Source organism: Lissotriton vulgaris, chromosome 1_1, assembly GCF_964263255.1.
Source record: "Lissotriton vulgaris chromosome 1_1, aLisVul1.2, whole genome shotgun sequence".
Lineage (NCBI taxonomy): Eukaryota > Metazoa > Chordata > Amphibia > Caudata > Salamandridae > Lissotriton > Lissotriton vulgaris.
The window spans coordinates 1,756,448,507-1,756,474,067 of NC_141685.1; the positions used below are offsets into that span (position 1 = coordinate 1,756,448,507).

Below are 25,561 nucleotides of genomic sequence, written 5' to 3' on the forward strand. Positions count from 1 at the left end.
AGGAGACTGAAGAAACATCCCAGGAGTGTCTCCACAACATCCAGAAGGACTCCCTCTGCGCTTCTGAACAACCTCTGCACCCTGAACCCTGTCTCTGCAGCCCTGGGTGTGGGAGACAACTTCTTACACCCCTAAATCACGGCAGCTGTTGGAAGACTCTGACTGCGGTGCATAGCGCTGTGGAGGAACTGAAGCGCTATGCCCCTGCAATCACCACTGCCGCCCCGGATCTGCCTGCACGTGTAGCGCTGGGAAGGAACTGAAACACTGAGACCCTGATAACCCCGGTGCCATCAGGAACCCCTAAGGCACGGTAAAGCGCTGAGGCAGTGATCGCGCTGTGGTTCTATCATCGCCGCAGCCATCGGGGCTCCTGAGCAAGCTGTGGAGTGGGAGCGCTGTGGCAGGGAAAGAGTTGTGCTCTGGTATTCACCGCTGCCGCACGGGACCTAAATGTGCCGTGATGTGCTGAGGCCGTGAAGGGCTAAGTGCCCGGGATCGCCGCCGCCACCCAGAAGGAAAGAGAAGCCCATTGAGGATTCCCCTCCTGACGTCAGGGACCCGCCGCGCTGTGATTGGGTGTCAGCGCGGGGGTTGCCCCAGCAACAGGAGCGTCCCCCTGAGAGCCGCGCTGGGACTGAAGGAGACGCGCTGGGAGCGGGCGGGGCCGCCTCGCTCTCTACACACGCCGCGTGGATCAAGTGCCCCGGAGTCAGAGGAGCTTCGCGCCCGTGCCTACAATCCCCGCCGCAGGTAACCCTTTACACATCCGGTTGCTGCGAGGGAGCGGGTTGTGGGCCGGGTAGGATCGCTAATGTGCCTCGGGTGAGGGGCTTGCTCTTTTGAAGTGTGGGAATTGCCTGAACTAATAGCGGACGGCCGGGACAGTGCACTTTGGCGGGAGGGGAAACTGGAAGCCTCCTTGTTTTGAGCCCAAAACCGATCCAGTGCAAACTGCCATCAGGGCTTAACCACCGTCCCGTGGGGTGCTGGTTTACGCTGACTACAAAGTGCCTCATGCTCATAGCGCCTGGGAGCCGTGCCCAATCCACTACTGCCTCAGGAACTGTTTACTCATATACCCTAAAGGAACAGAGTCTGGCTAGCTCTGCCTTAAGTGATTGTGAAACTGTTTCGTCCTAATGCGTGCTAATTAAAAGTCAGTCCTAACTCTGAACTGTGTATCAAAGGTACCAAAGGCTACTTGACTGACGCCTATTGATTCCAGATGGTGAATCCTTATTCTTTGAGAGCCTTGCACAGTTTCTAAATAAGGATAACTTTACTGGCTTTATATGCACCTGGATTCCCCTGATTATTGAACGTGTCAATGGTGGATCTTGCATAATTCTTAGATAAAGATCTTTATATTTTTATATAAAAATTGGTGTAGTGTCTCTTTCTTTTGTGCGTGTTTTACTGGGAACTGTTGGTGTGTTGCACAAATACTTTACACATTGCCTCCGAAGTTACGCCTTTGCTGCTCTGCGCCAAGCTACCAGGTCAGAAGCGGTGGTCCCTACTTGGACTAGGGTGCATACCCCTGCCAACTAGAGACCCCGGTTCTAACATTGGTGATCGAGTGGTGGGATAGGACTTGTGCTTGTGTAACACCACGCAGCGACGCAGTGTACACCACAACCCTACACCTAACTCTACTGAATTTTTGTCTACCCTCTCCAATTGGCATTTTTAATTTTTGTTTAAATTCTCCCTGACTGGCTGCTCTTTTTAAAAGTCCTTTTGCCTAAGTCCCATTTGGTTTTCTCTACAAACGTCTGAGGCCCTACCTAGCAAGATGGAATTCGAGCTGGCCAACCTGGAAACTTACACGGCAACGCAGCTCAAGGAATTCTGCGAGGAGAAAAGGGTGCCCTTTAAGCGAGGCGCTAAGAAGACAGAGCTTCAGAAAGCCTTGAGGGCATGGGTAACGGCCCACCCAGAAGGAGATGGAGAAGGGGACGGGCAGGGAGTGGAGCAAGGGGCCACAGGAGAACTTGACCTACTGCCCTTGGTGGAAAATGGCAACTTGTTACCAGGTACAAGGGTACCTTCCAGGGCAGGCAGTAGTGTGTCAGTAAGGACCCTGTCCTCAGAGGAATTGGAGGACAGGAGAGAGGAGAGACAGTTTAAATTGGAACTCGCCAAATTGGAAAGGGAGCGGGAGAAAGAAAGGTGGGCCATGGAGGAGAGGAAACTTACCCATGAGCTCAACATGAAGGAACTGGAAGTTCGAGCCCTACAAGCAGGGACGAACAGCATCAAGAGTGGTGGCAGCATACCTACGGAAGCTTCACGTGAGTTCAGGGTCTTTATGCCTAAAGATGTGATGGCCAGTTTTAAGGTGGGGGATAATATTGATAAGTGGTTAGCTGCCTATGAGGTGTCACTAAGAGCCCATGGGGTCCCAGAGAGTCACTGGGGGGGTGGTCTGTACAAGTACATACCTCCGGAAGTTAGGGACACACTCCTTAGCCTAGAAAAGGAAGACCAGACCAACTATTCTGTTATGAAAGAAGCATTGCTTAAGAGGTTCGGTCTTACCCCTGAGAGGTATAGGCAGAGGTTTAGGAATAGCCACAAACTTCCCACACAGAACTGGGTAGATTTCCTGGACTACGCTAGTAAAGCTTTAGAGGGCTGGGTGCGGGGCAGCAATGTGCATGACTATGAAGGATTGTATAACTTGTTTTTAAGAGAGCACCTTCTAGAGAAATGTTTTCCAGAGCTGCGCCAACACCTGGTTGACCGCAAGTTGACCAATCCTAGGAAGCTTGCGGAGGAGGCGGACACCTGGGTCAGTACCAGAGTGTCCAACAAGGGTTCTGGGGGGGACTCCCAAAGGGGTGGTCAGGGTTCCCACCAGAAGAAAGAGGGGGGAGACAAAAATAAAGAGCTCTCCAAAGGCCCCCAAAATAATTCACAAGGGAAAGGGTCTGGGTCCCAGCCCCAATCTGGCCACCAGAAGCCCACTTATCCTGACAAAGGTCAGCAGCCCAGAACTGTCCGGTGCTATGAGTGTGGTGAACTTGGACACTACAAGGGGGATCCCAAGTGTCGCAAGAGAGCACCACAGGCCACTGGAGGTAAAAACCCCGGGGTGGCTAGTGTAGCGCTTGGGGAGGAGCTGTCCCTAGATGATGGGAGTGAGGGGGCAGGGCTTGTCCTAGTGTCTCTGGGAGACAGTGAGATGGTCCCTAAGGTCCACGTGCCCTCAAATACTACCAAGTATAGGCAGTGGGTCACCCTCAATGGTCGGGGGGTGGAGGCCCTGAGGGACACAGGTGCCAGCATGACTATGGTAAGGAGTCAGCTGGTGTCCCCTGAGCAAATAATTCCCGAGGCGTTCCACCCAGTTGTGATGGCTGACAACAGGGGGGGTCACTATCCCATAGCGCAGGTTCCATTTGAGTGGGGAGGGGTTTCAGGCCTTTTAAGAGTTGCTGTGAGCCCTGCCATGCCAGTGGACTGTCTGTTAGGGAATGACCTGGAGCATACTGCCTGGAAGGAGGTAGAGCTCAAGGCGCATGTGGAGATGCTGGGGTTACCGGAGTGGATTTGTGCTACCACACGGTCTATGGCTGCCCGGAAAGGGAGTCAACCAGGGCTGGAGCCTGGGAAAATGGCCCAGTCAGCTGCTAGGAAGGGAGGAGCCCGAGGGCGAGGGAAGCCCGCCCCGGGGCAGTCACCCCGTGAGATGGATGGGGCACCTGAGGAGGTTGCGCCGGAGTCCACGGAGGGAGACGTTGCTCCCTTGGGGGACTTACCTACCCCTGCAGAGTGGCAGGTGGAAGGAGGGCCCACCAGGGAGGAGTTTTGTCGGGCACAGAAAGAGTGTCCTACCCTTGAGGGCATGAGGCGACAGGCCGAGGCCCAAGCAGCAGGCAATGCCTCCGCAAAGTATCATATTTACTGGGAGGATGGGCTCCTTTACAGTGAGCCCAAGGCTCCTGTGCATGGGTCATCAAGGGCCTTAGTGGTCCCCCAGTGCTACAGGGCCTTTCTTTTGGAATTGGCTCATGAGATCCCACTAGCGGGACACTTGGGCCAAGACAAGACCTTTGCTAGGCTTGTCCCACATTTTTATTGGCCGCAGATGAGGATCTCCTCAGATACATTCTGCAGGACCTGTCTGACCTGCCAAGCTAGTGGGAAAACAGGGGCTAAGCTGAAGGCTCCCCTGGAACCACTACCTGTCGTTAGCACCCCCTTTGAGAGGGTGGGTATCGACATTGTTGGGCCTATGGATCCACCGACTTCTTCTGGTCACAGGTTTATCCTGGTCCTGGTGGACCATGCCACCCGGTACCCAGAGGCTATTCCTCTGAGAACCATCACTGCACCTGCAGTGGCACGGGCCCTGATGGGGATTTTTACCAGAGTGGGTTTCCCCAAAGAGGTGGTGTCCGACAGGGGTACAAATTTTATGTCTGCCTACATGCAAGCCATGTGGAAGGAGTGTGGGGTTACTTATAAGTTCTCCACCCCTTACCACCCACAGACCAATGGTCTCGTGGAGAGATTTAACAAGACCCTAAAGGGCATGATCAGGAGTCTGCCTGAGGGCCTGAGGAAAAAGTGGGACATCCTCTTGCCCTGTTTGTTGTTTTCCTACCGGGAGGTACCGCAAAAGGGAGTGGGCTTCAGCCCCTTTGAGCTTTTGTATGGTCACCCTGTTAGGGGACCTCTCAGTTTAGTGAAGGATGGGTGGGAGAAGACTCCCAGGAGGCTTCCCCAAGATGTAGTGAGCTACATGCTGGCCTTCCGCAGCCAAATGGCTAAGTTGTGGAAGCAAGCTTCTGACAACTTAGAGGCCAGCCAGGCGGTGATGAAGGAATGGTACGACCAGAATTCTCACCCCGTGGAGCTAGAACCTGGACAGAAGGTGTGGGTCATGGAGCCTGGAGAGCTTAGTGCCCTCCAGGATCGCTGGACTGGCCCTTATGAGGTATTGGAAAAGAAGGGTAAGGCCACTTACCTAGTGGACCTTAAGACCCCCAGGCAGCCCCACAGGGTGCTACACGCCAACCGCCTCAAACCCCACCATGAGAGGTCTGAGCTCACCTTCCTGATGGTGACTGATGGGGCCGAGGAAGAGGAAAGTGGACCTCTCCCGGACCTCTTCGCTTCCAAAGAGAAGGATGGGTCGGTGGAGGGAGTGGTCCTCTCCCCATCCTTGACTCCTGAGCAACAGAGGGACTGTCGCCAGGTCCTGGGGCAGTTCGCCTCAGTGTTTTCCCTTATCCCTGGGATCACCCACCTGTGTACCCATGATGTGGACACAGGAGACAGCCCCCCTGTCAAGTCCAAGTCTTACAGGCTGTCAGATAAGGTAAAGGCCAGCATCCAGAGTGAGGTCACTAAGATGCTGGAGTTGGGGGTGATAGAGCCCTCCAACAGCCCTTGGTCCAGTCCGGTGGTTCTGGTACCAAAAGCTGCCCCACCGGGCACCACACCAGAACTTAGGTTCTGTGTGGATTACAGGGGACTGAACTCTGTGACCAAGACTGATGCTCATCCTATCCCGAGGGCGGATGAGCTCATTGACCGGCTGGGGGCTGCCCGATACCTGAGTACCTTTGACCTCACGTCAGGGTACTGGCAGATCGCCCTAACAGATGGAGCTAAAGAGAGGTCCGCCTTTTCCACCCCAGAGGGCCACTACCAGTTTAGAGTGATGCCCTTTGGACTGAAAAACGCTCCTGCCACCTTCCAGCGGCTGGTGAACCGGGTCCTCTCCGGTTTAGAGGCCTTCTCTGCTGCCTACCTGGACGACATAGCTGTCTTCAGTAGCAGCTGGGAGGACCATTTGGGTCATCTCCAGGAAGTGCTTCAGGCTCTGCAGCAGGCAGGCCTGACTATCAAAGCTAGCAAATGCCAGATAGGGCAGGGGTCGGTAGTCTACCTGGGACATTTGGTAGGCGGGGGCAAGGTGCAGCCCCTACAGGCCAAGATAGAAACCATCCTGGCCTGGGAGCCTCCCAAAACACAGACTGAGGTCAGGGCATTCCTGGGCCTCACAGGTTACTACCGCAGGTTTGTCAAGGGCTATGGCACCATTGTGGCCCCCTTGACGGAGCTAACCTCTAAGAAACAACCTAGAAAAGTGATCTGGACAGAGGCTTGCCAAAAAGCCTTTGACTCTCTAAAGCAGGCCATGTGCACCGCTCCTGTGCTCAGGGCCCCCGACTTCTCCAAAGAGTTCATTGTCCAAACGGACGCCTCAGAGCATGGCATAGGGGCAGTACTTTCGCAACTCAATTAGGAGGGACGGGACCAATTAGTAGCCTTCATCTCCAGGAGGCTGCTCCCCCGAGAACAGCGGTGGAGCGCGATAGAGAGGGAAGCCTTTGCAGTGGTCTGGGCTGTAAAGAAGCTGAGGCCATATTTGTTTGGTTCCCACTTTCTGATTCAGACTGACCACCGGCCCCTCAGGTGGCTCATGCAAATGAGGGGCGAGAATCCCAAATTGTTGAGGTGGTCCATTTCCCTACAGGGGATGGACTTCAGGGTGGAACACAGACCCGGAGTAGACCACGCCAATGCTGACGGTCTCTCTCGGTTTTTCCGCCTTAGTGATGAGAACTCCCTGGGGGTTGGGTAGTTCTCCCCACTTTCAGCTGGGGGGACACGTGTTAGACCTGTCAGCCTTAGGGTGGTCTCCCCTACAGTTTTGCCCTTTTTGCCTCCCATTTTGACCTTACATTTTGTTGGACTTAGGACTCTGGGCGCCTCACCACTGCTAAACAGTGCTGAGGTGCGGGTGCTCTCCCCTAAACACCTTGTGAGGCTGGCATATCTGCCACAAGCCACTGCTACTGCAGTAAGGCCAATCCTCCATAGGCTAACATTGGGAACCTCTCCTTATGGGATAACTTCTGACAGGGACCTAATAAGTCTGTCATGTTTGGTCTTGTTGGACTCGGGGCGGGGAACCCTTTCCAATGATATATAGGGTTTGGGCATTACTACGCTAGGGATCCCTTTTTTATAAAGTGGACCTTTTCCTGCCTACACTTAGATTAGGCTGCAGACTCCCCCCTCCCCTCTGCATACTGATAGCCTGCCTGGGTTGGGAGGTGGGAGTGGTGATTCACACCCTCTTCCCTGGGATGAGCTGTGATGGGCTGCCCACTGTAGCCTTTACGGCCTGTCTCTCGTCACTGTGACAGCTAGGTCAGGGAAGGCAGGGAACATACCAGAACTCCCTGGACTCTTCCAGAAACCCCTGCCCCCAGACCCTTCCAGAGACTTCTACCACTTTCTAGCCCTTAGACTGAAAGATATATAAGGGAGGGTCCTGGCCTCACTTCCTTGTTACACCCTGGACTAAGAAGAAACTCTGCTGGAGTACAGACTGCTGCGCTGGGAGGATTGCCACTCTGCTGGAGCTGACTGTTCCTAGGAACTGCTGCCCTGTGGTGCTTGAGCTGCCCTACTGCCTGCTGATCTGGCCCTGCTAAGAGGAGACTGAAGAAACATCCCAGGAGTGTCTGCACAACATCCAGAAGGACTCCCTCTGCGCTTCTGAACAACCTCTGCACCCTGAACCCTGTCTCTGCAGCCCTGGGTGTGGGAGACAACTTCTTACACCCCTAAATCACGGCAGCTGTTGGAAGACTCTGACTGCGGTGCATAGCGCTGTGGAGGAACTGAAGCGCTATGCCCCTGCAATCACCACTGCCGCCCCGGATCTGCCTGCACGTGTAGCGCTGGGAAGGAACTGAAACACTGAGACCCTGATAACCCCGGTGCCATTAGGAACCCCTAAGGCACGGTAAAGCGCTGAGGCAGTGATCGCGCTGTGGTTCTATCATCGCCGCAGCCATCGGGGCTCCTGAGCAAGCTGTGGAGTGGGAGCGCTGTGGCAGGGAAAGAGTTGTGCTCTGGTATTCACCGCTGCCGCCCGGGACCTAAATGTGCCGTGATGTGCTGAGGCCGTGAAGGGCTAAGTGCCCGGGATCGCCGCCGCCACCCAGAAGGAAAGAGAAGCCCATTGAGGATTCCCCTCCTGACGTCAGGGACCCGCCGCGCTGTGATTGGGTGTCAGCGCGGGGGTTGCCCCAGCAACAGGAGCGTCCCCCTGAGAGCCGCGCTGGGACTGAAGGAGACGCGCTGGGAGCGGGCGGGGCCGCCTCGCTCTCTACACACGCCGCGTGGATCAAGTGCCCCGGAGTCAGAGGAGCTTCGCGCCCGTGCCTACAATCCCCGCCGCAGGTAACCCTTTACACATCCGGTTGCTGCGAGGGAGCGGGTTGTGGGCCGGGTAGGATCGCTAATGTGCCTCGGGTGAGGGGCTTGCTCTTTTGAAGTGTGGGAATTGCCTGAACTAATAGCGGACGGCCGGGACAGTGCACTTTGGCGGGAGGGGAAACTGGAAGCCTCCTTGTTTTGAGCCCAAAACCGATCCAGTGCAAACTGCCATCAGGGCTTAACCACCGTCCCGTGGGGTGCTGGTATACGCTGACTACAAAGTGCCTCATGCTCATAGCGCCTGGGAGCCGTGCCCAATCCACTACTGCCTCAGGAACTGTTTACTCATATACCCTAAAGGAACAGAGTCTGGCTAGCTCTGCCTTAAGTGATTGTGAAACTGTTTCGTCCTAATGCGTGCTAATTAAAAGTCAGTCCTAACTCTGAACTGTGTATCAAAGGTACCAAAGGCTACTTGACTGACGCCTATTGATTCCAGATGGTGAATCCTTATTCTTTGAGAGCCTTGCACAGTTTCTAAATAAGGATAACTTTACTGGCTTTATATGCACCTGGATTCCCCTGATTATTGAACGTGTCAATGGTGGATCTTGCATAATTCTTAGATAAAGATCTTTATATTTTTATATAAAAATTGGTGTAGTGTCTCTTTCTTTTGTGCGTGTTTTACTGGGAACTGTTGGTGTGTTGCACAAATACTTTACACATTGCCTCCGAAGTTACGCCTTTGCTGCTCTGCGCCAAGCTACCAGGTCAGAAGCGGTGGTCCCTACTTGGACTAGGGTGCATACCCCTGCCAACTACAGACCCCGGTTTTAACACCGACCGTATCAATTCTACGGCAGGACCAGGAAGGAAGAATTAGGCTTTATCTTTCTTCACTTTATTTGCCGGCAGCCTTTCCCAAAAAATTATTTTTATAAACACAAACTAATTTTCCCATGAGACCATGGGAGAGAAAACCAGAAAGTCTGTCCAATTGGAGTGCTGCTTCCTGTATAACGGTCCCCACAGACTCTCTAGCTTCCCCTTTCTTCCCTGCTCCAGCAACATTTCAGATAAGTACACTGTCATCTCATGGTTGACTTAATTAATTGTTAACTGTTTAATGTGTGCAGCGGCATATTTGTCCTTATCGCTAGACTTTGATAGCGTTGTGAGTCTCCTGACAGTGGGAACGTTCTCATTCCTATGCAGTCATATTTCATTTTGCTAGGGCACGTGCGCAGTGCCATCTTCCGACCGCCAGGGGGCCTGCTCATTCATTCTCTTGCCCCTACCTCCCCAGGCAGCCAGAGCACGTCCGTTTGACCGGCAGCAGAGCACGTCAGTTTCACATGCAGGTACAGCAATGTGCTCCGACTGATGCCAAACATGTGGGGAATAGCTTTGGTTTGTCAATTACGGCTAATGTAAAACAGAGTCGGTTTTGTCTGGGCAGATGTATTTCTCTAGAGCTATTGTTATTACTCAGCATGCACATAATGGAATTTGATGGTTCTGAGGATTATGTGGAGGAAGAAGAGATTACTTACCTCCCAACTGATGAGCATTTCTGCGAAGTGATGGATGCTTCCATCTTCAAAGCTGTCTCGCAGGTGGTAACCCCCTGGAAAAGAAGATCATGGCTCTTCAGGCACAATGCCAAAAAACCCTAAATCAGAGGGAAGGTACAACAGGGCCATCGGCCTCCCTACCTCAAGGACAGCTAGCTATCCCCTACTCAGGTCCCTGATAAGCACAAGCGCACGGACGACCCTGGAGTCGATCTGGACACTTTCACATGCCTCAAGAAGGCGTTTATGGATTTACAACCCTTACAGGACCCTCAGACTCCCGGTCCTTCAGGGAATCCCCCTGCTACCCCCTCCAACTGATCATGGGGATGGGGATGGGGATAACTCTCTCAATACCTCAGATGGGGATGGGGACCATTCTAGACCTTGGCATCCAGCTGCTAGCCCGAGCCGACACAGGCCCCTCCATGGCCACGATTCAGTAACTAGAGGCGGACCTGCTAGATCCTGATAACCTGCTACATCCGTGTTTGGCGGAGTGGTGCCCGGCACCCAAGGTAGTCGCTTACATGGCGGGCAGGTTGAGGAAACCTCTCAGTAAGGAGCTGAGGAGCTGCTTCAAAGCAGACTGCCAAAGGCCATCTTTAGAGGGGAAGCTGGCCTTCACACCAGAGATAGACGCCAAGATGGCCACCTTCCTCGCTAAATTTGTCTGTGACCCCAAGAAGGGCATTGACAGACAGTGGTGCTCGTGCTAGGATAAACTCCTACACGTAGCAGGACCCCTGGAAACATTATTGCCATGGTGGAGGATGCTAAATTGTAAATTGTAAATTGATACTTGTATAGTGCACTACTCACCGGCAAGGCTCTCAAGGTGCTTGTACGAATACCGCTGTGGAACCCATCCTGGCTTTCCCTGTGAGGCGTCCACTCCTGGGCACCCCCAGGCCAGGCATCCTTAGCGTTGTGGGGGCCGTTGTGGAGATTAAGCAAGCTATTGCCCAGAGTTGCAGAGTGGGACTCCATGATTGGAATAGGCACCAAGGTGAGAATGATCAGGTCCGTGGAATTTTGAGCCCAAGACCCGCCGAGGCGGGGAATTGAACCCTGGTCCCAGGCCAGACCTCTGCATCAGGGTCTGCCGCTCTAACCATTGAGCCACACTTCTCCACATTGGCTCCAGGTCCTTCATATCTCCTGATGCTCTGTCAGGCTGGGCTCATCGAGACAATATTTTCCTGGGGAATGCAAATTGCGCAATTTCCACTGAACGGCGCAGATTGGTGCAGATTAAAATTGACCCCAAGTTGAGGGAACTGTCCACGTCAGAGCCGGGTACAATAGCCCAGGCCAACCTTTTTGGAGATCACTTTATTCATGAATTGGAGCAAATTTGTCAATACTTTTAATTTATTGGACAAAGCTCAGACCTCTAATAGGAGGATATTGACCCCCATGTTTTTCCTGCAGCCGGTCGAGTTATGGAGCGCTCAACCGGCCGTCCTTCCCTACAAGCCTCCGGAGGAGGCGACTCTCCCCAAGCCCAATGGCAGGACTCCAGCAAGTTTGGAAACTTCTACCTGACCAGACACTTCCCCCGCCGCTGCGGGGGCAGAAGCAGACCCAGAGACACCAGCAACTTCAACAATGTACAAGGTGAGGTACAAGGTGAGGTACAGGACCTGACTGGGATCCGAATTGGGGGTCGTCTGGCCTCTTTTACAAGGAATTGGGAAAATGTCTCCTAAGATACATGGGTCCTTCAGTCGGTAGGAGGCTTCCACAAAAAACTTTACGGGTTTCCGTCTCAGCCACAGTACCCCAGAACTCAGGTCTTTATATGAGAGCATGAGGCTCTAGTTGATAAGGATAGCCAGCCAGTTAGAGAAAGGTGTGACAGTCCGAACAACAGCTCATCCCAACGATTTCCTCAGCAATCTTTTCCTGGTGGAACAAAGGGACAGCAGTCTACGTCCAATTATCAATCTCAAGGAGTTCAATGGCTGACTCCTATACCGACACTTCAGGATGGAGGGTGTCCATCTTTTGAGGGACCTCCTCCAGATGTCGAATTGGATCGTCCGTCTGGACTTGAAGGACGCCTAGTTGGCGGTCCCTGTTTTTCTGCCTCACAAGGGCTTCTTACAGTTCCGGTGGGGCTCCAGTGTGTTTGAGTTTGCATCCCTTCCTTTCGGTAGATCATCGGCCCCTTGGTACTTTACCAAGCTGATGAGACCGGTTGTCGCACACTTGCGGGCACGCGGGGTGAGAGAGTGATCATCTACCTCGATGATATTCTGATCATGGACCAGTGCCCACGTCTCTCCTTTCACTTGCAGATGGCCCTCGACCTTCTGGAGTCGTTGGACTTTGCGATTAACACAGAGAAGTCTGCGCTGGTATCAGCCCAATCGGTGTAATTTCTAGGGTTCTTGATAGACTCAATCAAAGTGACACTTAGCCTCCCGGCTCGGAACTTGACCAAGATCAGGCTGGAGCTAAGGAGGACAATATCCAAAGCTCAAATCTCCCTACGGCTATTGGAACGGATTGTGGGTCTCCTGTCACCCTCCATCCAGGCTATTTTCCCAGGTCCTCTCCATTACCGGGCGTTGCAATGCTTGAAAGTCTCACACCTTTAGAAAGGCTGTTGTGCACCCAGTTGGTTCCGCTCTCAGAAGAAGCGAGGGAGGAGATGCAATGGTGGCTCTTCCATGGAAGCGTGGCATGGTCGAGCGATTTTTGGCTGGTAATCAAATCTAACGCCAGCGGCTTCGGATGGGGCGTTCTAACGCCAGCGGCTTCGGATGGGCCGTGCTCTGTGGACAGTTCTCCACCGGAGGAAAATGGAGTCTGCAAATCAACTGCCTGGAGTTGATGGCGGTCTCTTTCTCCCTCCAGTGTTGCACCAAGGAGAAAGTGCAATGCTCAGTCCTTTTGAAGATGAACAATGTAGCAGCGATTCGCTATGCAAACCATTTGGGGGGGGGTGCTCAGTCAAGGGCCTTGTCGGACCTCGCTCAAACACTATGGGAATACTGCTTGGCCAATCACATCTCCCTGTCAGCGGAGCACCTTCTGGGTAGCTCCAATCAAGTGGCGGATTGGCACTCTCGCAATTGGAGAGATTTCAGCCTTTGGAAGTTGCATCCACATCTCTTCCGGCAACCTCAGGACTGGTGGGGTCAATTTACCATGAATCTCTTTGCGTCCCGTCTGGACTTCCAGCTCGACAGGTGCTGCAGCTGAAGACCGGATCCCCATGAGTTAGCCACAGAAGCCTTCCTCCAGGACTGGAGCAAGTAGCTGCCCTATGCCTTCCCTCCTTTTGTGATGATAATGTAACTGACGGCTCAAGTGCACAGGCAGCAAGCGGACCTGTTTGTGATTACCCCAATATGGAGGTCGCAAGTCTGGCTTCCAGCGATGATGAAACTTTCATGGGATTGTCCAATCCCTCTACCCCTGTTTACCGATCTTCTCCGGGAACCCCAGACCAATCCTCACCAATCTCTTCATCTCATGGCCTGTAGGGTTACCGGGAACAATGGAAAGTCCCGGGATTTCACGAGAGGCTGGCTCTCTGCTTGCCAAGGCCTGGGCGGACAGTACAAACAAACAGTACCTTTCTGCATGGTCTAGATGGCTGGGTTGATGTCTCCAACACCAGATGTTGTCCAGATTTTGAACTTCCTGGCAAGCTTGGCTTCCCAGGGTTTCACTTACAGGTCGATCAATACCTTCAAATTGGCAATATCGGCGGGCCACCTTCCAGTGGGTGGCCAACCAGTTGGGGAACACATGTTGGTCTGTACATTGATGCGCGGTATCCAGTTGTCATTTCCCCCTGAACCTAGGTCCTCTGGACTATGGGACGTCAATAAGGTCCTTTCTTTGTTTCAATCTTGGCCTTCTAATAAGTATCGGCTAGGAAACAGCGGTCGCTGAATTTGGCAATGTTGTTATGTTTAATTTCTTGTCGCCGGGTCTCAGATGTTTGAGCCTTGGATATTACAGGTAGAGTTTTTAAAGCAGAAGTGGTGACTTTTCATATTGCTCGCCAAACAAAATGCAATTGTACATTGGTGTCATTTCCAGCTTTATTGCAGGTTCCTAAATTGAGTGTGGTCCGCACCATTAAAAGGTATGAAGTGGTACTGAGGACATAAGGCCTCATGGAGAACGGCAACTATTGATTACCCTCACGAAACCTCACAGAGCTGTTTCTTCCCCCAAGACTGCCAGTGGGTCAGATGGGTCAAGTAGGAGGAGGGCATTGATACATCCAGTTTTGGAGCCAATTCGGTGACAGGTGCGATGGCCTACAAGGCTTTTGCCTTACGAGCAGGACTCGAAGATATCCTCAACCCTGCTGACGGGTCACCTGATTCTACTTTTAAGACCTTTTATTTTAAATCAGTCTCGTCTCTGGCAAATGCAGTGGTGGATCAGCTTTAAACTAGCCTGATCCTCGCCTCCGGGTCCTCCCATAGAATGAAAAATGTCCTAGCTATCGGAGAGATAAGTTTCAATTCTATTAAGGACACGGAGGCGAGGATTAGCCCACCCTGGACATCTAACATCTGGAAGTCCCACCCTAGCTGAGGTGCTCCTTCGGAATTGAGAAACGCATTTGAGGAAAGAGGGAAACCCATACCGGGAGGACATGTAGGAACATGGGTATGGCTAAAGCAACTCAGTTAGAAGAGGCCTGTAGGTGTTTTTCACTAACGTGCATGTAAAAACACACAAAGAAAGAGAGAGCATTATTAATTTCTGCTGAGCGCTGTTGACCTGTCGCTGAATCCGATTAATTATAGCAGTTAATATTGACCGCATGTCTCAATGTCTTTGGGGCTCACTTTAGAGGCTGACCTAGTGCAACCAGCCTCTGCCTGTCAGACAAATCGATGGCTCGCACTTTAACACAACAACAACAACATGGCACGGGAAACAATCGACACGACGTGCAGTGACACACAGGCAGGAAGATGACCCGCAACAGTACTGCCAGGGCCAGCCTTTAGTGTGGGCGAGCTAGGCACCAGCCTAGGGCGCTTAATTGTATAGGAGCACACTTTTTAAACGTACTTTTTGAATGATTCATTTTGTCTGAAGGGCTCCTGCGCAGTCCATTTTCTTGAGGTACTGCATACACAATCTTGTCAGCACTCGTTCCATCTCGTTATCACCTCCTAGAACCCCTCAGCTCAAATCTAAACCCCAATAGGTGATTTAGGTGAGGGAAATGAGGTGCTCTGAACTGTGAGCACAGAGTGCACTCCTCACCCCCAATAACGCCACCAGCAGCAACAATGAGTAGGCTGCAGATAAGGCCAGCAGTGGCAGAAGCTTTGAGAGTCCCCTCACACGAGCTATCCCATAGTTGACCCCCATATGCAACGCAGGAGTTGCCACGGGGCAATGCTCCTGTTCTTCCTCATACAGTCGGAAGATAGGAAAGCTCTTGCCACACGGACTGGCCTCCTTGGCTGCACCTACGAGGGCACCCAGGGCACTAGCAGCAACAAGAAATACACTTTGTAAATCAGTGCTAACCAGGTACCCACTCTCTATAAGCAAGAGATACTTGCAGGAAGCTGTGCCAAGGGGCATTGGCTGTCCAAGAGTAACTCCCTGTGAACCTGTGCCTGCTGGATACCCACTGTCTAACAATAAGACCATCTTCAGGGACATCTGTGCCAGCTTTGCGCCCACTGCACACCTACTAAAACCTTCTAGTGAAAACAGTGCCAGTAAATCGCCCTTAGTCCTGCAAAAAAACTCCAGGAAAGGTTTGCCATGTGGGCCCTACTGCCCATGAACTCAGGTTGAGCAGCCAACATACTTACCTGTTCCTGCCACAGACTGCCTGCCCGTCAAGGGCAACTCGATGGTTCTTGTATCAAGATGTCACGCGCAGTCAATCAACAATACCCGGAAGCGGCCTGCCCCGCCATTAACAGGATGCCCAGGTCAAGGAGGCCGACCCGCCGTGCCCTGGTAACCTCCGACTGGGCGTTGCACCTCACGGTGGCCTGCATCCTCTCTGCCGAAACGTCAGAGGCGAATTGATGGAAATGGCAAGGTCCGAGGGGGGGAGTGTCTGGCTAGTGATCAGAATGTGTCATGTGCAGATAAATAGTTATTATATTGTATTTCAGGAAAGCATTTATATAGCGCTTGCTTACTAGCCCATCCCTCCCCTCATGTGGGGTGTTTCAGCGCTTGCCTACATGGCCAGCACGCTAGGGTAGGGTGTGTTTTGTCTTTGTTTTGATTCTGTGTGGGAAGTGTTTCCATGTGGTGCATGATGACTGCGAAGGTGCTGTTTTCGTGGTATGAGCTGCAGCGCTTAGAAGTGTGTGATGGATGAAGTGTGAGAGGCACACCTGCAGCTTTATGGTTTTCAGTATGGTGGTAGCTTAAACAATTCAAGTCCACTTCATGGATTTTTTAAAATAATTAGATGTCCTGTTTTTAAGACATTTATTTTTTGACATTTCCATTTGTGTTTATCCACTTTATTTTTGGGGTCATTTTATCTGTATTTGCCCATAGTCATTTTGTGCTTAGTTTAGAAAAAGATGCTACACTGGGTATATTTCCACATTAATTTAACAGACAAATGTCTACTCATGTTTGGTTGACCAGTGAGTTCTAGGCATTTAGAGTGCAATACAGTCACCTGTAATCATTCTCATTGTGGAGCAGCATAGACAGCTGTATTGCTGCAGTTATTTAAACTTCATTAGGAAATCTTTTTTCTTTTTTTTAAACTTCTCTATATGTCAGTTTGCATAGCTATTGACCTGGCACGCATGACCGATGCTAGGGTGAAGAAAACCTATTTTCTATATTTTTCCATACTTAAAAACAAATACAGACAGGAAAGTATATTGTTTTCTGACAGTATTTATACATAACAATCACTAAAAACTGGGAGCCACACTTAAGATATATTCTGCTTAACTGGGTAACACACTGGGTCGTTCGGTCTGAAAATTTGGGTAAAGTTGTAGTCCAGAGCTGGCATGGTTGGAGGGCGAGAGAAATGGAGCGATCTGTTGGGGTGGATAATTTTAGTTCTAGCCTGGATGACAGGGGGAGAGATGATGGTAGTAAAAGGGAGGGGGCAGCATTTTTCAATTCTCGCCTAGGGCGGCAAAACACCTAGAAACGGCCCTGACTGGGAGTGTGCTTTATTGCCGAATGTTCATATCCCAGGTGAGGCACAAATGCAATCAGCTGCAGTTTTAAGTGTGAAATAGCAACTCTTAAACTTTGTTCTCCACTGGACTCTGCAAAACAATCACTTTTGAAGGGTCATTATAATAAATGAAACATCTTGCTATGTACAAATACAACTACTAAATGCCCAATGAAATTAATTTCAGGAATAAAATGCTTTTTTTTTGTCAAATAATATTTGAATACAGCAACATTATGAACCATTGAGTGTGAGGTATAGATCCTTCCTAAAAGTACAACTCCTTGCAAAAAAGTACAACTACTGAGCACAGTCTATCAGACATTCCCTACACACGCTGCCGGTGGTGGGGGTGGGTGGGAGTAGCTTGAGGCCACTATATGTCCACTAAAATTACCCCGTTAAATTGAATATGTGATAAACATTTAACTGTGATCTCTCTTCCTCATCTCTCTTTGGAGTTTTCTGCACCAATATCACCTTCAAATTCAACCAACTCCCCTCTGTCCACTCTTTCTGGGTCACTACATTAAACAAGCACTGGTAAAACTAATATGCATGGCTTGCATTATCTGTGAAATTAGCTTTGCCAAAGATGTTAGGCATGCTTAACTTGTATTTCAGCAGTAGCATGTTGGCAGGAGCAGGAGAACTGCTGGGTGCACATTTTATCATCAGACTAGCAGAAGAATGGTGGTTATTTGGGACAACAAGGTACCTTACTTTAATGGACACCATTAGAGGAATGATTATTTGGCATGCGTAGAAATTCACTTTTTTGACATAAAGTGGGCTAATGTTTCCTGTAATGTAAAATAAGAACATAAAAAGATTGTGTTGGCTATACAAGGAATGTATGAGATAAAGAGCTGACTGCGACAAAAAGCGTGATCAATGAGTGAACTTTTCAGATTGATAACAGTCTCTTAAACATTGCAATGGGAGGAGTATCAAACAGCCACAGCACAAAGTGAGGGACTTATACTTCGCTGAGCTGATCCAACAAGGCACCTACGCCATCACAAAGCACTTTCTAAAGGGACTCGACCCAAACAGGCTAAAGATTTAAGGGGGCAGGTCCTAAAAAAAAATGGGCCTATTCCTAACTGCACTTTGTAGTGCATTTAGTAGCACTGCAATAGGACTACTCATGCATTACTAAATGTGTTATACAAACCTACATGCCGAGATGTCTGCCTCCACCTCTCCTATGTTTTCTACGTGGTAGTCAACACCCAGATAGGGTAGGTCTTTTGTATATGTTTTAGCAGTACATGTAGGAGGAACCTGGGGGAATGGGTGTAAAACGGGGAATACTTATTACTACATGGGACATGGGATGGGACATAGGGATGGATAAATACGGGTCTAGGGAGGGTCATGCAAATACAGACACCAACCCACCCACAAATGAGTAAGCCCATTGTTATTCCCAAACTGAACATCTAAAGTTACTTACTATAGCCAAAAAGGTTCCAAAACAGTTGTAAATGTGCTCCAGCCCAACCTAGCTGTAAGCCCAGCACCACACATGGCCACTCAAATCCACTGCAACACAATCCCATATAAAAAAGTGAAGGCAGGGACTTAAAAACACGCCGCCATAGTGAATAATGTTAAATAATTTAAATTTTTTTCAATTTAGAATTTATTTAAAACTTCTATTCAATTTACATTTAACTCAAATGAATGAATGCTAACATTGTTTGATAAAAAATGCTGAATTTTAAACTTTTAATAAACTTTTTTTTAAAAACAAAATAAATACCTTTTAATCACATTTACTAAATAATAATTAAATATAAAAATGACAGTGAGGGTGGGATTTTGTTTTTACAAAATTATTTTAAATAATTATAAATTGAACTGACATATTTTCTTTAATGGTTTACTAAACATCTAATTTGATGGGTTTAACGTTCCGTAACCTTTTTTAAAAATTCTTAGTTAATAATTATTTTAAATAAATTGACATATTACATTAACCTAATGACTAATCTTTATTATTTTTCCCTATACTTTATCACAGACAGATCTCAGCCCCAGAGGGGAAGAGCTCTGACTAGGTGTGAGCACTTAATAGTAGGAGCTTTACACATGTACATTTTGTTCTAGAAGGCTCGGTTCCCTGTCCTGAGGATGCTACTAGGACCAGTAGTAAGATTACACATCAGTAAATCACCACGCTCAAATTTACTTATGTAAATAGGGCCCAATAGGTTTAAAGTAAACAATAGGAATAGACAGCTAAAGAGCTGATTTTAATGTCGGTGGGACAGCTTGTTGCTTGTTGGGCTATCGCCTGACTGCCGTCATAGCGGGCAGTGGTCCGACCGCCCGCTATCATAATCGGGCCCTAAGTTCCAAGCCCGACCTAAAAAAAAGTAAACATTGTTTATAGGATTACGACTAGGGGTCACAGGGAGGGAAATGCACACACAACCTTACAATGCAACAGGAAAATTGAGAAACATGCAATATTCACATCTATCTGTTGAAAATGCAACAGTACTTATGATATGATAACAAAATGCTTACAGGCTAAGTGCCTCATTTTGAGTTTGGAGGATGGTATACTCTGTTGTAAATGTACATTACAGCCTATGGTAATACAGTAGGTCAGATATCGGTCACATTTTGATGCAGTATCTGAACTGCCAGATTCGAAATTAGGTCCTAAATATTTGAGTGCATACTGTTGTAGACCCCTACCTTACAACCCTGAACTTTACTGACTAAGTTTGAAAATCATAAATGATCTTTCAAACCGTAAGAACGAAACAAAATTTTAAAACCACAGTGCGTACAGACAGCTATAAAACCGGGCTTTCCACACAAGCACAGGAACCTTTTTATTAAGGACAATAACACTTTCATGGGGTGTCATCAGCCACAAACAGCATTGATGCTCATAGTGTTTTCATGAGTTCAGATAAATATAACACTAGAAATGTGAACTATGTAAAAATATTATGCCGGTTATTGAGAATTCAGCTGAGTTGGATATCTGGTCCTTGGGCTTTGAAGAATTGTATATACTTATGTTCTCAGCACATCAAATACCATTTGAGAAAATTGCACATTCATCATTGCTTAACCTATGAAGATACTGCTCGTTCTAAGGAAAGGTAATACAGTTTTCAGGATTTCATTATAAGATTGGCAAAGAACATTTTTGGGCACCCTGTTGGCTTAACCAAAACGCAACAAATGCTGATGAAGTTTTATATTCTTTCAGTGGTTAGTTCGAATTGTGCTTGTGTAAGCTACAATAGTATATGAGCAAAAATCAACTATGCCAGATAAAAGAAAAGAGGAACTCACAGAAAATTAAAGGCCTACTCTAAACTTGAACTCATTTCCATGTTATGCAGAAGACTGTTTTCAACCAACCCATGAGCCAATTTATCATATCATTAAAAGGTACCCATTCAAAGCAAGTCTTTCCGCTTGTAGCTCATCATTCTTCGCCTGAAGGAGCTCTATTTTCTCTTGAAGTCTTCTTTGCTTGTTTTCAGTCAACGTTTTTCTCTGGAAGAAGAACAGACCACATTTGTACGTGCAATTTCTATTACCTATTAAAATTATACTGTGCTTTGGAATAGGTGAATCAATTATGAACGCTTGCAGGATCATCTAATCAATTCCAGTACCTTCATCATTGCTGGAAATGAGGGATGGTTGCAGAAGGGGGATGAGCAATTAATAATTAATTTTTGGTTTTGGTAAAGCATTGCCAAACACTATGCGGGGACCTGTCAAGTTACTCACATGCTTGTGTTCCACCTACACCAAAAACATCCATGCACTATTTTTTCAGATGATTGCATATTCTACCATAGCCGAGTCAATGGCATATGTGGGCCCCTCATTAATGTGAGTTGTATTGTCAAAAACACACTTTTCATGCTCACCTTCAAGATAATGGCATTTACGTCTTGCTCATCACAGATGCATGATTCAACAATTCCTTAGCACCAAATACATTCAGTACAGGCACATACAAATATTGGTAGGATGCAGGTACATACAAATATTGGTAGGATGCATGCAGGTATGTTAATAACTTTTATGTTATGTTAATAACTTTTATTCGGCGCACAGCTGCCCCAGCGAAGGGGCGTCCTGGCGCCTGATCAAGTACCACAACACAACAAATCGCCGCTGAAAAGAGAGGAGATCAGTCAACAGAGGTGAACAAATGGGTTTTGATCGCACGTCTAAAGAGAGTCAGGCTGTTAAGGGCACGGATATGGACAGGAAGGGAGTTCCATAATCCAGCCGCCATGACACGAAATGAACGACCTCCCATCCTACTCAGTCTGAATCTAGGCGTGCTTGCTATATGAAGAGATTCCGACCTGAGAGACCGCCTGGGGACATACGGGGAAACAAGACCCGTCAGGGCAGGAGGTGACGAAAATTTCAGGATCTTGTATGTCAGACAGAGTGCCTTGAATTTGATTCTCTGTCTGACCGGCAGCCAGTGAAGGGAGGTCAGAACTGCAGATACAGAGCACCGTCTCGGGAGGCCCACAATGGCCCGCGCAGTGGCATTCTGCACCCTCTGCAGTCTGGTGGCCTCGGCCTGATTAACACCAAGCAGCAGAGCACTCCCGTAGTCTAGCCGAGAGAGAATAGAGGCTTGGACCACCAGTTGCCGAGTAGGGGGGTCGAAGAATTTGAGGACTGGTCTCAGTCCTCGCAGAATACCATAGCAGGTAGCTGCGATCTTCTTAGTATGGCTGGTAAAAGAGAGATTGGAATCAAGCCAGACCCCCAGGTTCTTCACTTCGGCAACTGGGATGGGAGTCACCCCCAATTCAGGAGGCCACCATTGGTCACCCCACAATTCAGCTTGCTTTCCTAAGATCAGGACTTCGGTTTTCTTAGCGTTTAACTGTAAACAGTTAATACGCATCCAATTCGCCACGACTAAAAGCCCTGCGCGAAACCTGGGGGCAGTCACCTCAGGGTCCCCACTGAGTGTCACCGCCAGCTGCGTGTCGTCGGCATACGATGACATGGTTAAGCCACTTTGTCTGACGACAGCAGCCAGCGGTTTCACATACAAGTTGAACAAAGTGGGGCTCAACACAGATCCCTGAGGTACTCCTAGTCCCAAAGGGTGGAAAGAGGACTGACCAGGTGGGATAGCTACTTTAAAAAACCGGTCCGAGAGGAAAGAGCGGAACCATTGAAGAGCTTTCCCCTCAAGTCCCACTTCCTCCAGCCTCCGCAACAAAATGTCATGAGACACCGTGTCAAATGCGGCGCTCAGGTCTAACAAGATGAGCGCCGCTGTCTGCCCCGCATCCAGCACCGAACGCAGATGTTCGCTCATAAAGAGCAGCGCAGTTTCGGTGCTGTGTTGTGCGCGAAAACCATTCTGGCTCTCGTCAAGAATATTATTGCGAGAGAGGTGAGCAGACAAGATGGAATTCACGTGTGCCTCAGTGACCTTGGCGGTCCAGGGCAGGAGGGAGATGGGGCGGTAATTCTCAGGTAACAGAGGGTCGAGACTAGGCTTCTTCAAAATGGGGCTGACCACTGCTTGCTTCCAGGAGGCAGGAACCACGCCCTCAGCTAGTGAGAGATTGATCAGGTCCAATATAGGCTCACGGCATAGGGGCGGGAGAAGAGTAATAAGCTCTGGCTTCAGAGGGTCTAGAGGAGAACCAGATTTAATTTTGAGGCTCAGAGTATTAAACGCCTCAGCCGACAAAGCAGGTTGGGAAGACAAAAGTTCACAGTCCAGAGCTCTTACAGCCTTGGGCTCGTCACCGGGCACAGATGGCATGAACCCTCGGTAGATTACCTGCACCTTCTCCACGAAAAAGGATGCCAAGCTTTCACAGTGGGAGTCCGTGCAGATTTCTAGCGAGGTGGCCCGTTTACCCATCATATCTTTGAGCACCTTGAATATTAATTTAGATGGGTTAGGGCTGTTAGAAAACTCTGAGGCATAATATGCCGCCCGGGCTTGACAGATAGCTCTGTGATAGATTTTAAGCTGGGTGAAGTACAATGATTTTAATGTGGGGTCGAAGGATTTCCTCCACGTCCTCTCAGCTTGCCGGCAAGTTCTCTTAAGCTCGGCAAGGGTCTCATTATACCATGGGCTGCGAGTTTTAGCATGACATTTCGACCAACGCATTGGTATAAGAGAGTCAAGAGCAGTACGGACCCAGTTACAGAACTGTTCATATCCCTGTTCCACATTCGACAGGTTGCCCAAGGGCTGTGTCTCCAAGATTTTAAAGAATTCCTCCATTTTGAGCTTACGCCAATTTCTTTTAAGGGTCAGTCTGTCCACAGGTTTAAATTGTTGATCATCCAAGGGACATGACACTTTAACCAACAAATGATCAGTCCAGCCAACCGCCATCGGGTCGGATGCCCTGGCCCGATCCAAGGTGGTAAAAAAGGGGTCGAGGATGTGACCTCCTATATGGGTGGGGGCGGTGACTAGTTGGTTAAGTTGCATGGCTTCAAGGTCCGCTATCAAAGAGCTGATAGGTAAAGAGGACGTCTGATCAAGATGTATATTCAGATCGCCAACGATGTTAAAGTTAGCACATCTAGGAGCTAACGAATTAACCATGTCAACGAGAGCGGCCTTGAAGACCATGTCATTCCCTGGAGGGCGATAGATAAGCAGGCCACTAAAAGTGAACTGATGGCTGACAGTGACCTTGAAAGAGGCGCTCTCGCACATCGGCAGATCAAGAACTTTCCAATCCGCCGGAAAGCAAGATTTTGTCGCCATGGCTATGCCTCCTCCCCTAGAAGTACGGTTCAGAGTAAATACCGTATAGGTGGAAGGAAAAGCCAGATTTATTATGGCAGAGTCGGCGTCCTGTAACCAGGTCTCAGTGAGAAAAATGAGGTCAGGTGAGTCCTTGTCAATCATATCACGAAGGGACTGATGGTGCTTGACCAGTGATCTCACATTGAGGCTCCATATACTAAGTGCTCGCTCAGAGTAGTCAATACGAGTACCTAGGGTAGGTCTTTCCATAGAGCGTACCCTGATGGGGGAATCAAGAGAGAAACTGCCACAAGGACAAACATAAGGCCCTGAGAGAGGAGACACCAGATCATGTGTACAAGCCGAAAGGCCGTCCCTGACGGAAAAGAGATCGGTGCGATTATACCTGATCGGCGCGATGGAGTCCATGGTGCAATGAGAGCAGGAAGCCAGAGTCCTGTGCCCGCACCCGCTACCTCGACGCGGACGAGCGCAGACGGGCAGGACTCTGGCACGACTCCGGCTAAGCGACGGCGCCCCCCTGCGCGTTCCCGCTGCGCGGGAGAGGACGACTTTAAATAGGCATCTCAAAAGTCAGCTCGAGCGTGGGGACGCTCCAAGATGGCGCCCACAGGAAGTAGTACTCACCCAACCTAAAATGGCGCCCACTGAAATCCACCCAGGGACCCGGACCCGCCAAATAGCGGTGATCGTTCCACAAATTATGTGCAAGTGAGAGGACTTGAGCCCACACGAACGCGGCGAGTTAAAAGCAAGGGATAATGTAAATTAAAAGTAGAACCAAAAAACGAACCAAAATACAATAAAGGTAAGGTTTAAAAGTGCAGCGCACTGGCAGCGCGACCTGCGCAAATGCAGCAAAAGATCACAGCAGGAAGCGCTCGAGTCCGCCTTAAATAGGCGTCTCAAAAGTCAGCTCGAGCGTGGGGACGCTCCAAGATGGCGCCCACAGGAAGTAGTACTCACCCAACCTAAAATGGCGCCCACTGAAATCCACCCAGGGACCCGGACCCGCCAAATAGCGGTGATCGGTACATTAGAAGCCTGTTGGCATAGGATGAAATAGACCATCAGGTAAGGGAGGGCCCCACCTGGGTACCTGTCAACACATGACCCACTAAAAGGACAAATCTTTAAGGAACACACTTCTGACAGGAGAAGGTAATAATGCATGCCAATCTTAGGCATCTGCCCAATTAGGACTGCAAGGGCAAGCAAAGGGGACGGAATTTTCAAATGCTAGGTAGAACAGATGGATCTTTAAATATTTTCTGAATTTGACACAGTAATTTTGATGTCTCTGATGTAATGATGGGTATTTCTATAATAAACAGCCCTGACCCTCAAAAGATCAACCGCTAAAGCTTATGCATTCAGTTGGATGGGTAGTCAAGGGACAGTTGCTGGCAGATTGTAGGCTTTGGTTTGTAATTAAGGGTCTAACAATTTAGGGAGGTGGCTGGGTGCTCAATGCTCGGCCATGGAGCCCGTTTTGTTATAAAAAGAGAATGTTGAAGGTTGTTTTTTCTTTTAGGGAAAGCAAATGTACAAATTTCGAAGCTGGTATGATGTGTCTGCAACATTTCATATCAAATACCAGGCACTCTGTGTAGTTTTGAACTTTTTTAAAAGTTTTCACAGAGAAGCATTGGGAAGTTCTGTGACGAAGTTACTTTATTAATCCTGGCAAGACATCACCATGGTGAGGATTTGACAGTTCTGTAAAGCAGTGGAGCAATTGCAGAGCCCTCCAGCAGCAGACTAACATGGTAGAATGCACTCCTGAGCTAACATTTATTTTGGGGTAATTCATAGATCGATATAAAAATACAGTATTCCCAAATT

At 49.2% G+C, this 25,561-nt stretch overlaps 1 protein-coding gene across 1 annotated transcript in view; it reads right to left on the reverse strand.

Annotated features, from left to right (window-relative positions):
* The window catches only part of CEP83 (centrosomal protein 83), a 52,756-nt gene that overhangs the window by 12,758 nt on the left and 14,437 nt on the right, over nucleotides 1-25,561 (reverse strand). The window contains exon 3 of the mRNA XM_086933052.1: nucleotides 20,372-20,475. Within this exon, the coding sequence (XP_086789178.1) occupies nucleotides 20,372-20,475 (104 nt within the window). The remainder of the gene's footprint in view (nucleotides 1-20,371; nucleotides 20,476-25,561) is intronic.